The 13,565-nt window shown below is 43.5% G+C and overlaps 1 protein-coding gene across 1 annotated transcript; it reads left to right on the top strand.

Moving 5' to 3' along the window:
- Positions 1-4,035: 4,035 nt before the first annotated feature.
- si:ch211-284e13.4 (insulin receptor substrate 1-B) lies at positions 4,036-12,568 on the top strand. The gene is made up of 3 exons (XM_034550386.1): positions 4,036-4,384; positions 5,876-9,013; positions 12,315-12,568. Exons 1-3 carry the CDS (start codon positions 4,036-4,038, stop codon positions 12,320-12,322), a joined length of 3,495 nt encoding a protein of 1,164 aa, XP_034406277.1. The 3' UTR covers positions 12,323-12,568.
- Positions 12,569-13,565: the final 997 nt, after the last annotated feature.

The raw sequence follows: 13,565 nt of genomic DNA, 5'->3' as shown, positions 1-13,565 counted from the left end.
GCCACACACAGTAGCTCTGCTCTGCACTGATATGCAATTGGCTGAAAATCTTATCTCCAATAATGTGCTTCAGCAGATTGAGCCTTCTCATGTGCAAGCACAGACTTCTAGATGAATATGTCTGGCAGTGTCTGAGTTTTTGGCCTATTTTCTCTTTGGGCTCTCCGGGACCCCAAACAGCAGCTGTATTTGAAGGTCTTTATGGGGAACAAATGTTCACTAAGTCGCTCCGTGCCCAACCCCAGGGGATTTACAGAACATGTGGGGGAAAGCATACTCATAAAACGGGGAGGACATAGTCCTCTGAGTCATTTCTGTTTGGCTTGGGGATGTGTACATACTGTAAATTTGTACATAGTTAGTCTGTGTTTGTGTCCTGCAGGGTGAGGGACTTTTAGTGGAGTTTTCCTTCTGCTCGGGTTCCCTAAACCCAGCCTGACACAAAAGGAGATGGCAAAGGATTTAATCACAGTGAATTCAAGAAGCGAGCATCGGCATTGTTCACACCCTCTCTGTCGGCTTGCTCATTGACTGCTGCAGCACTGATATTAAAGCAATGTCGGGATGTGATTATTTTTCTCCAACAACAGTTTCAGTCTGCATACTTCTTTTCCTCGGGAGCTCACCTGCTGACCCCTTCTAACATCGAAAAAAGAAAATGGACATGCGATGATGAATTGATTATCAGGTTGCTTTTGGTGTAGTCTTTCACACCATTAGGTGTTAATCACTGGCCCTATAAGTGTCACGTCCGGGCAGAACACAGGACACAAATGCAGGGTTTTTCAGGTAAAGTTGTCTTTATTAGTAAGACTGACTCTCCAATAAATAAAAAGGAAAAAGCAGGGCTATAAAAGATTATCCAAAACAAAGATCACTCCACTCTTGGAGGAAAACAAAAACACTCCTTAAAAACTAGAGGCACTACAAAAGATTATCTAAACCAAAACCACTCCTTACGGAGGAAACAAAAGACTAGGAACACTTTAACAAATAACCTAAATCTAGGACACAACAACTTACAAAATCACTCTCTTGGAGGAATCCAATGAAAACGGAAAACGATGGCTTGGTATTCAAGGCTTGGTACTATGGCAGGGCTAGAGGGACCGCACGCACGTAAGGAGAGAAACGAACACACTGGCACAGGACAAGGAGAGACGCCGACTATATGGACACATGAGGGAAGTGGAGACACAGCTGGACACAATCAGGAATCAGGGAAGACAATCAGACTGGTGACACATGAGCAAGGGTAAGTGACCAGAAACGAGAGGAGAGTTACTATTTCAAAATAAAACAGGAAATGACAAGACAAAAAGACTCAACAAAATAAAACAAACCCAACAACTTCACCGCGGTGCGACAATAAGCATGATTAAAGCCCTGACGAAGATGAAACGCAGGATTCTGAATCAAGATGAAGAGCACGGAAAAAGCTGTCTGCATGTTTCTATGATGAGTTATTCTATTTACATAGGTAGGACCTACGTTTGCTAGATTTTTAATCAATTTGCCAAATAGATTGATCTCATCAAAACTGAATGGACTGTACTGTTAATTTTGAAAGTGTTCTCAATGTGTCTCTGTAAATAAATTATGGTTTTAGTGAAGATTGTGTCTTCGTATGTGTGTTGGGGCACTTTTGGGCTGGTTTAACACTGTTTTACTGGAACAATGCAAGGAAAATGACAGGGACGGCTTTTACATATTGCAACTTCTGTGCAACACGCTGCACATGGTAAGCAAACCCTGTCAAGTGTCCGAATCTCCTCCTGGACATTGCAAACCTTGATACATCTTGTGCATGTTTATTTAATGGATTTCCTGCCCAGACACAACCTCCACGGAGCTGAAGTTGCATTTCGGTTGCACCATCTCACAGTAACTTCGGCCAACATTTTTTATACATAGAAGGTGTAAAAGATAATTATATTTTTTCTTCAGTGTCAGAGTATATTTTTCTGCTTTAGGTCCGGAGATTTCCTTAAAAGATTATTTCTATGCCAAATCAAACTTGTCCTATGTGTGAGCTACCGGAGACAATAAGATAATATTTTTCGTTAGAAAATGATTCAAACGTTATATCTAAATCATGCAGATCCTGTCTGCACTGCTTGTGATATCGGTGGCCTGAGGACGATGTCAGCTCAAAAGCAATTATTTTTTCTGCCACCAACAAGGGTTGCTATGAGGACAATTTGATCAGTTTGACAGGTTGCTATGCCAAACCTCTTTTGGCACTTTGTGGTGCAATCACACCCTGGGATTTAACCACGGATCGTGTGAAAGACTTTCTTTCTAAACGCCTATATTGTTTAGCATTTTGTTGCTTAGGGTATACATTATTTATAAGCATGTGGCATTATTATTCAGCTAATACTCTGTATGTACAGTATGTATGTATAGGTCACATTATAAATCATCATAAAGCCTCAGTCCACATTAAAAGGATAACCACCAGTATATTTAACTTGTGATTATTATCACTGATTTAATTGGATTAATGCTAAACTGCATGTCATCATCAGTCGAGAATGTCTTGCTGATGGCCAAGACAATCAGTTTACAGCTGATTTTTCGATTGATCTTAAATTAAACTGAAAAAGAAATAAACAACAAACTGAACACGGATAAAGCCATTACATAACACATTATAATACCATTTTATATCACTAAAATATTAGATTCCTAAGTAATAACTAATAGTGTCTAGGGATTCATGTTGCCCTCGCATTTTCTTTCCTGTTAAATGATGCACACATATGCATTTAACGTCTGCATGGCATTCAACAGCACTTCCCAAACCAACCTATGAAGCCCATAGCTGCATATGTCCTCTCAAACAGCGTGCTCTTCATCTGTTTTCCTCCTCCTTTGCAGTCAGTAGGGTCAAATCACCCTGACTGCAAAGGACTAAATGCTGAATTAAACGACATGAACTGTCCAATCGTCGACGTGATCATCAACGAAGTCTTGTCCGACTGGACACCGTGTTCCTCTGTGCGCCCCAGCAGTCCTGAAGCCCCCCGTGGCATTTGGCTGGCAACGGCCTGGAGGTGCCAGTCTAGCAGAAGCTGAGTCAAGTCAACCAGACAGAGCCAAGCGACGACCGGAAACACAGCAGGTTGACCTTCGCAATAAAAGCACATTGGGTTGTGGTCACAAAGAAAACCCTTTTGAATGTGGTTGATAAGAAAGCACTATTCTAGGGTTGACTCGTGCAGTTCATGCGACGCGCTTGCACTGTTTTCATGTGACAACAAAAGAAAAGCCGACTATATGCTAATGCTGCAGCAATGTGTGCAATTTGTATCAGACATAGTTGTTATATGCTGTTGATTGTAACATGCTTTTATTCTCATAACTCTGCTATCTTCTATTGTTGTACATTGGCTGGTAAAAAAGGGTAAACAATGTACAGTAGTTTGAGTCTTTTTTCTCACGACACTGGACAAGCCTGGCACTCACACAAATACTGTGTTGTGCATGTGCCTGTGTTGTGCTTGTCCTTCCCATGTTGACCCCTGTTCCTGACAAGAGTATAAGTGATGACAACAATACACGAATGTATAAATAGATGGGTATAGAAAGGCCTACGTTCATTTAGGGAGTGGTTTTATTTTGAAAGTCTCCATAGGAACTACTGTTTAATTCCCCCTTAGCTTTACAGTAGTGTGTATAGACTGAATGTGGGCAACCTCAGACAGGTGGAGGAGACGAACTGCACTGTGGTTGGACTTGATCGGGCAGGACTGGGTTGGGCTGCAGGACGAGCAGCGGTGGACGCTGTGCACGCTCGGTGCGCGGAGCCTCCTGCAGCTGCTGGATTCACAGTATGATCCCAGACCCAAAGCATGCTTTGGCTCATTTTCCCATCCTGAGCCTTCGCACACATGCTGGACACTTACATGTGGACACGGGGAGGACGAAGGACGTAGGCGCAATGGATTAATGAGGTGTGCACATGGGCGTCGATTTTTCCCCCTTGAAATCATCGGCTTCTAATCTATTCCGTACCCCTCTGTCTCGGCCATGGAGAACCAAGCAGCCGAGCCGCAGAACTATGAAGACGTGCAGAAAAGCGGCTATCTCCGCAAGCATAAATCAATGCACCGGCGGTTCTTCGTGCTGAGGGCGGCCTCGGAGCACGGTCCTGCTCGTCTGGAGTACTACGAGAACGAGAAGAAATTCCGCAGTAAATCACCTGTGCCCAAAAAAGTCCTGAGCCTGGAGACTTGCTTCAACATCAACAAGCGGGCGGATTCCAAGAACAAGCACATGATCGTCCTGTACACCCGCAGCGAGAGCTTTGCCATCGCTGCGGACAGCGAGGAGGTCCAGGATGAGTGGTACCAAGCAATGCTGGACCTCCAGGGCAACTGTAAGATATGAAACGTGTGATGTGATTCCTCCTGTCTGCCTCTGCACCGGGGCCCATCCTGGCTGTTTGTTCTCCGTGCACATTCCCGGTGGTTCATTATTGCACATCCCTGGCTCGAATTGCGTGTACGTGTTTGCTGCAGCTCTAATTTAGCCATTTTATTTGGAATAAATCAGTGCAAGTTAAGCAATCTGGACGGTGGTGTTTTTAAACCGAGAGGCAGGTGGATCCGACTGAACGGGGTCGACCGACACGCTATGGGCGGCATGTGCTGTGTCTGTGCTGCACAGTCTCAATACGCGTTGGTTTTAATACACCTAGAAGCTGCGGATCATTATTCTCTCAGCAAAATGAGGCTGCGGATCATAATTCTCTCAGCAAAATGTAATTCGATGCGTTATTAAATGGCATAAATATGAAATACTATTCCTTTTTTTCCCCCGTCTGAAATGCAGCCCGTTTCATTCGACGGTGTGTTTGTGCATGGCGCAGTGGGCATATAGCAACCATCCACGGGATGCATCATATAGTAGTAGCCTATCGTGGTGCGCTCCGCTCGAGCCCGTGTTGTTGTTTTTCTGCACAGCTCTGACTGCCTAACCTACATTGGTGTTACGCGGTGCTGCTGGTCGGGAGGAGATGGCATCGGCAGCGCGCTCTCAGTGGACAATGTGTTTCCGTTGCTTATCCTCGTGTTTGCGTTGTTGTCCTTACATGCTGGAGCGGAACGACACCCAGCGTCCCTGTTATCTCTCTGCGTGTCAGTTAGCTGAGACTGATGGGCTTGCCCAGCGTTTTATATTGTCCTGTTGTGGAATCCTGAATAGATATACACTGAGTACAGACCCCCATTTTGTTGAGATTATGTCTCAGGGACAGCCACCATAAAACACTGTTCCTAATTTATTTGACTGTGTACATGTCCGTATAATGTGCACAGCGACGCACAAATGGAGATTGAATCACATTAATATATCATGTTACAGTGATTCCAGTGGGGATCATCTCTAATAAATTAAAAACAATTCTTGAGGATGGGGGCGGAAACCACTACAGTTGCCATATATTCAGTGGATATAATAGCGACGAAAATTATAATTATAATTTGTCATGTGATCGCCATTAAACTGAAATATGATGCATTATTTCACAATCGAGAATGCTGCTTTCGGTAGATGTATTCTCTGTCTCCTAAGACTTTATTAATTTTAGAGCTGTAGCATAAAAGTGATGAATTAGCTGCAGCACTGTTGCTTTGCAGATGCTGCGACCCAGTAGAGTTTCATGCATGTAGCTGTTTAATCATGATAGATATTACTAATTAGTAATATTAGTCACTTTTACTGGTTTGTCATTTTGGCTTTGATTAATATTTAAACAGGTTATGTTTTTTACATAAATAGAGGGTGTTTCCTAATGTATGTATGCATGATATGTTTAGTCATGAAACTCCCTAATTGTATATTTATTTATTCTTCATTGTTTTCCTAGGTAAAACTCCTGAAGACTATGGCAGTAGTGGAGAGTGTAGCTCTCCTTCTCCTGTTCCAACCGTCAAGGAAGTGTGGCAGGTCAAGGTTTGGCCTAAAGGTCTTGGGCATGCCAGGAACCTAGTGGGCATCTACCGGCTGTGCCTCACTGACAAGACAGTCAACTTTGTCAAACTTAACTCTGATGTGGCATCTGTGGTGTTGCAGCTGATGAATGTTCGCAGGTGTGGCCATTCAGAGAACTTTTTCTTCATTGAGGTGGGCCGCTCAGCGGTCACCGGCCCTGGAGAGTTCTGGATGCAGGTGGATGACTCTGTGGTGGCTCAAAACATGCACGAGACCCTGCTGGAGGCCATGAAGGCCCTAAGTGAGGAGTTCCGTCAGCGCAGTAAATCCCAGTCTGTGGGGACGTCGTGTGGGGGTGGTACCGCTTCAAACCCCATCAGTGTCCCGAGCCGTCGACATCATCCAAATCTGCCACCGAGTCAGGTGGGCTTCTCCAGACGAGCCCGCACAGAGACCCCCGGAACAGGAGGCAGCAGCACGAGCACTTCACCTACGTCACGCCACGGATTCCCGAGGGCACGGACTGCCAGCATCGGGGCCAGGTCGGAGGAGGGCGGAGCAAGTGCCAGAGGCACATGGGCCAGCTCCAGCCCAAGTCTTAACGGTTCCTGCTCAACTACGCCCACCCTGAGGCCCAAGCCCACCAGGGCCCCAACTCCAGCTAAAATTACCCTCAGCCTTGCACGGTACACACCTAATCCCGCTCCCTCTCCTGCGCCGAGTCTGTCCTCCAGCTCTGGCCATGGCTCAGAGTGCGGCCTAGTGGGGGCAGCAGTGGGAGGCATGACGATCTGCTCCTACCCTCGTGTTTCTCAGAGAGTTTCTGTTTCAGGGTCACCCAGCGACTATGGCTCCTCAGATGAATATGGCTCCAGCCCTGGGGAACACTCTCTGCTCGTACCCAGTCTGTCCGGACATCACGTTCATGGAGAAGGCTCCTCCAGCTATATCGTGATGGGACAGCGAGAGGGTCTCCTCGGTTCCCATCATCGCTCAAAAGGCAGGCGGATTTTGCGCCGCTCGTCCAGCAGGGAATCTGAGGCGGAACGCAGACTATTGAGTAAAAGAGCTTCTCTGCCTTTGGCCGCCCATGAACGACTGATCCCACAGAGAAAACATGAAGATGATGAAGACGAGGAAGAATATGCCATCATGTCGCAGAGTGCTAATCGAGAGAGGGCTGGCTCAGGGGGGTTGGCAGCTGGGGGAGGGCAGCTTGATGCAGGAGGGAAGAAAAGAGGCAAGAGGACTGACAAAAGCAGGCGAGAAGTGGAAGGTGTAGCAGCCGCGGATACTGGCTATATGTCAATGCTGCCTGGAGTCACTTCTCCTGTTTCACTCTCTCTCTCCATAGGTATGTCTGACACCAGAGCTAAACCTGGGGCAGATGATGAGTATATGGCCATGACCCCTAACAACAGTGTGTCCCCCCCTCAGCAACTCCGTCAGCCCAGCACAGAGGGCTACATGGTCATGTCTCCCAACAGCAGCAGCTCCACGGACCTGCACGGACTGGGCATGTGGGATAGCAGGTCCAGCATGGAGAGCCGGGCAGCCAGTGACTACATGAACATCTCACCTGTCTGCAGCCGCTCTGCCTGCAGCACACCGCCTTTCCACCCCGAACAGCACCAACTGCAACCAAAAATGTTCAATTCCTACTTCTCCCTGCCAAGAGCTTATCAACACACTCTATATACTCGCTTTGAGGAGGACTTAAACAAAGGGGAGGGAAAAAAGGACAGCAGTGGGCATGACAGTACTGGAAGGGAAGGGGGAGTGGGATACAGCAAGAGAAACAAAATTGCAGCAGGCTCTGCAGGAGGCTGTCAACTCTCCATGTCTTCTTCTTCCTTCTCCTCCAGCTCCGCCAGCAGTGAGAGCCTGGAAGACAAGACCATATCAGCAGGGAGAGTGTTGAGTTTAGTAAGGACTGGAGCAGAGTACAAGTTTGCGGGAACAAGCGCAAAAGATGGCCGCCATCATCAAAAACGTGGATCAAGTAGTAAGAGCCCAAAGCAACAAAGAAGGGGTCGTCCCCTCAGCATGTCTTCAGACATTATTAAAGCAAATACCCTTCCCAGGGTGAAGGAGAATCTGCTGCCATCAGTGTCACCAAATGTCGGTGAGTATGTCAGCATTGTGTTCAAGGAGGACAATAAGTATGGCAGAGGGCGACGTTCAGGGTCTGAACGTGGACAACCAGTGATCCATGGAACCCTCCGGCCATTGAATCAACCCCTCCTCTGCCACGATAATCCCGCCAACCTTCCTCGCAGTTTCTCTGCTCCGTTGTCCACCTCTGCCGAATACGTCAGCATGGACTTAGGGAAGACCTCGAGGCCCCTGACTCCTGCCAGATCCACATTCAGCACCCCACCGGGCCCACCAGCTGTTGCGCCCAAGTCCCGGCATGAACACAGCACGTCCACTCCTCCGACAGCAGAGGGTAATGCCGGGTACAGAGCAAAAGTAAAGATGGCGGCAATGCCAACAGACGCCCCTATTCCATTCATGGACAACAAAGGTTCAGATCCCAGCATTTCAGCAAGACCTGCCATCCGCTCTGGTCCCTCATCCCTGGAGCAGGAGACAGGCTCGGGTTTCTCCCCAGTCAAGTCCTACCAGTCTCCTGAGCGGAGCGGCAGATTAGCCCGAGGTGACTCGCAGGGACGGCAGAGCCGCCGTTCAGAGACATTCAGCTCACCTCCACGCCACCCACGCCACCCACCCTCTTCTACCTCCATCTTCCCAGAGGGCAGCCAGGCGGCGAGCCATCGGCACGGTTTGGATTGTTCACTGTGGGAGAACAGGCAGGCGGCTAGTTTATCTGCATCACCTCCACCGCAAGCCTCCCCCTCATCTGCTGGACCGGGCCTTAACTATATTGACCTTGACCTGGCCATTAAGGAGAGCCCTCAAGCCGCAGTGGAGCGCACCTCTGCCGCCTACACCATCGGAGGAAGTGCCGTGGGCAGCAGTGCTGGCTCCGGCCTCAACACGTATGCCAGTATTGATTTCTACAAGTCAGAAGAACTGAGAGCACACCAGAACAGTAGAAAGGATGGTCAAGGTAAGTACAACTTGGACTGCAAACTCATCTCATATTAGAATATCTATTCAACTAAACTAAACTCAAATTGGATATAACATGAGATTGTGGGTTCAAAAAATGCTCAGATGTTCTGCAGCTGAGGCTCTATACATTCGTAGATGTCATCTTTTATGATATTACAGTTTGAGACAGCTTGTATGAGGCTGCAGTGTCTGTATTGAACCTTCATGTGTTCATGTGTAGACACTCAGGTAATTGGTAACCAAAAGACACTCATTACTACGGCAAACAAGGGAGGGGGCAAGACAAAGTCTATAAGGCAAAACAAAATGCATCAAATATTAAATTAAAATGAAAAATATTTAAAAACTATGAATAAATTGCTTATGTGATTTCTCAGATTGAAGATTCCAAGGTTATAATATAATACCCACTTATCCACAACCAAATATGATTCAAGATTCTTATATTCCTCCTCTTCACTCACTTTTTTTTATTTTAGGATAACAAACATTGTTTGCATCTTTACTTTGTCTGGAAATAGCAAATTTTCAGTAGAGCTGCAGCGATTAGTCAATATAAATCTCCAACAATTCTATGACCAATTAAAGAGGCAAACTTCTCTCTAGTTTAGGCTTCTTATATGTGACGATGTGCTGCTTTTCTTTGTCATATAGTAATATGATTATTAATATGATCATCCCGTAATTGGACTGATGAATTTAACTACAGGGACTACAGATGAAAAATAGCCTCTTGTCTAACTGACACATTTACAGAAATGTTTTTATTTATGTGCACTGTCGCCTAAAAACAAAATGATTGCATCTAATACTCTGGTAAATAAATGGCATTTTTCAATATTGTTGATTTTGATATCTTCTCCCGGATTAGTCGATCTGTAGATTATTTGATAATAAAAATAATAGTGAGCTGCTCTAATTAATTAAAATGTATTAATTGCAGAACAAGTTGATGATGGACTATTTTCAGTCAGAATTATGCTTTTTTTATTCAATATGCAATGTCATAACAGCCAAAACTATTAGTTGATTAATTGATTTGTCAATCAACAGAAAGTGTATCTGATTAATCAATAAAGAAATAACTAATCTAGATTTTCATTTGTAAATATTTGCTGCTTTTCCTAGTCCTCTATGCATATCTCTTATAGATCTGATTTTCTCAATTTTGGCTGAAATATAACAGGCATTTTCACAATTTTCTGCCAACAAGTAATAGTTGCATTTGTAAAATAATCAGCTGATTAACCAATAATGAGTATAATAAAATAAAAAAACTAGGAAATGTGAAAGAAATGATTCATAATAGGGGAAAGGAAAAACGACATAGTTCCTAGTTGTCTAGCTGGATGTAAGCTTGTTATGTGATGTGCATAATCCACAGACAAAACTAATGTCTGGCTCTTAGGCCCTCCTCCCCCGTTCATCCTCTCCTGATGTGTACCTTTACGCTGGAGGGCAGCGCTGTGTTTCCAGGCTGTGGGTTGTCTGTAGAGTCTTTTATTATCACCAGTGGGTGTTCACAAGAGCAAAGCCAATTGATTTGTCTGCTGGTAATGAGCCATTGCACGTAAATGGAGGTAGAGAGGAGAGAACCCGGCCAGGTGTTTATGTTTATGTGTGGGTGTGCTATCGGCTGCAGGATTTCACATGGCAGCTCTGACGTTTCCATCACATTTCACACATCAACAATTATTTAACGGTTAATGTAAAGTACATTTTTGATGGATTAATGCTGAATAAGAGACATATTGCTTTTACATGACAAGAAATGAAAGTATGTTTAAAATGTATATTCACGTAAACACAAGTATAAATTAGGGGACTAAATTCAACAAACAACGTGTGCAGCTTATTCATTCGGAGCAGCTACAACATTTGCATGATTGATTTATCTAATACTATTCCATCTCTGCGTCTACATGTATATTCATATTAATTGCCTCGTTATTTGAACTGGGTATATACATGTATGCATTAAACATGCACAGCAAGCAAAATAAGGTGCGGTTAATAATCTGTAAATTACTCTTTCATGTCATTTTCCAGAGGGATTGATCTCTTATAAACCGCACACAGTGCTTTCTATAACTGCAGCCATATTCTAATAATGGAGCTCAATATCTGAAGCCTGGATACAGGAGGACGGTGGCTGTACTGCAGCGTGTAAAACCTCAAACAAACAGGCTTCTCAAATATCCAAGAATAATCTATTATATCTATAATATCTATTAGAATATATTAGAATAATCTAATAATGTTGCTAACATTACATTACTGCACCTGTTTTAATGACCTTTTAATTAGATGCTCACATTAAAAGTTTATTTAAAAACCCAGAATTAGATTAAGATATGTAATTGTGCCCCATGTTTTAATCGCTGTATTGCCACATCTGCTTTACGACACAGTGTTCATGTGAACGTGGCGCTGCTGGTGCAGTTTATTGTCTCGGCAAGACGCAAAGATAATGATAATGATGTAACAGTTTGTCTGATGGTTGTAAATGGTTAGTTACCTTTATCTGATCCACTTCTAGCAGGTTGATATTCGGGAACAAGCCCGCAGACTAGCCATGTTCTCACATTCATGAGCTTCATGCAGGAAAATGAACCAGACTGTCTGCATCTTTTCACTCTTTTAAACAGTATAGAATTGTAATAAAGGATATATGCATAAAAAACAAAAGAATATAAATGCAGGGAACCCTTTTTAAGTGTGGAGGTCGCAGACAATCATTTGACTCTGAGAGTTTATGTACACTTGTGTCTGAACTATGAACTATGATTAGCCTTTAATAAAGTGGTTTTCTAAGGAAATTCTTCTCATTTTTAGACCTCAAGATAAAACAAATCTTTGCAGCTAATCACAACCCAGATATTTGCTTGCTACAGACTTTATTGTGCCGACGTGATCAGAAGTAGAGCAGTGATTCATTCAAAAGAATCAACGGTTCAAAATCCCTGGAACTGATAAGTCCAACGCAAAGATGCAACGCACATAATATTGACATGTGCAACAGTGTGCATGAAACTCCAATCAGTCAAATCCTTTTAGTAAGATATCACGCGTCATGTGATATTTACCCAAACAGCTAGCTGGAGCTTAAACGCAACACGATTTAGAAAATATATATAATCCAAACTACTTCACCTTCTGCAACATGTTGTTAGATTTAAATTAGATTTACTGTGAATGAATATGCAAACTATAATAATGGATAAGACAAATACAATTTAAAAAAGTATAAAAAGCTTTGTTTTTGAAAATGTGTGCTTTTGATTCTTTTCTTTCAGACTGTTGATCTCCAACAGTCGGCGACGGGATGGTCGGCTGCCGATCTGTTGCCACAACACAGCTGCACGCCGGAGTCTGAGCATGGAAAACCCTGGAAGACTCATCCCCATCCTGTCGGCGGTTTTCTGTCAACCAAATGTGTGCCAAACACACACACACACACACACACACACACACACAGGGTTAGGAGAAAAGTTTAGTTTTTTGCCTTGATTTGAATAGAAATGACATTTGATCGATCGCCTTTTAGCTTAATACAGATAAAGGATGACAATTTGATATGTGATTATAGGTGACTTCTCAGGTGGCCATTCTGGCAATAAAAATGTCCATCTGTGCATCTTAATTTAAAATACACTGTGATTGGTGCATGAGCCAATCTTTTAAACTATTGTAAATCAATCTCAGCTGCACTCTGGAGTGTTTATTTATTCAGTGCCAAACTTGAGCTTCATGTTTTTATATATATCATCCTTTGTCCGTGTGTATTAAGTTAAATGATCATCAGGTGTCATTTTGACTGGAAAAGATAGGAAATACCGATTGGCAGGGTTTCATACACTCACAGACGCGGTCACTGTTAACATATTTGATTTATTACATACAGTTGCCCAAAAAAGCCTTTATACTTCTTGACCACTTTTCTTGTGCTACTGCTTGATTTCTAAGGTATAATTAAGTTTCATGTTATTTTACAAGGAAATTATGATATACAAATTGAAAAAATGTAAATGTGTATTACATTTACAAATTGAAAAAGTATAAATGTGCTTTACATAGGATATCATAGGATTACAATTTCATTTTAACATTGCAGTCGACATCACGCCGTTGTACTCGGAGCTGAGCTTTAGGTTGCGGTTCATGAGAACAATGGCTTTTTTTTATCCTTTAAAAATGGTCATAATGTGTGTTTTCCTACACTGAACAAACATAGGTTTTATCCCTAAAGCTCCGATGTGCACTCACACAGGACACATGTTTATCCAGCCCCAACTTTGATTATGCACAAACTAATCATGTCCTGTCACGTCCTGTAGCTCAACCTCAAACGCTGCTGTATTATTAGTCAATGTATTTCAGTGGCATTTTGGATATTTCATTTCTATGGCGGGGATTTTAAGGCTTGAAGGGAAAGTTAACCGATCATCTGTTGGCTCAGTGGGTATCCTGCCCTCTTTATAGAATGCATCCACTGTGTTACATTATAAAATGATTGTTTTTATCTCAAAATGCAAGTGACTAGCACT

The sequence above is a fragment of the Cyclopterus lumpus genome, chromosome 14, assembly GCF_009769545.1.
Source record: "Cyclopterus lumpus isolate fCycLum1 chromosome 14, fCycLum1.pri, whole genome shotgun sequence".
In the NCBI taxonomy this organism is placed as follows: domain Eukaryota; kingdom Metazoa; phylum Chordata; class Actinopteri; order Perciformes; family Cyclopteridae; genus Cyclopterus; species Cyclopterus lumpus.
The sequence above is the reverse complement of the archived record's forward strand: the minus strand, read 5'-3'. Positions and strand labels throughout refer to the sequence as shown.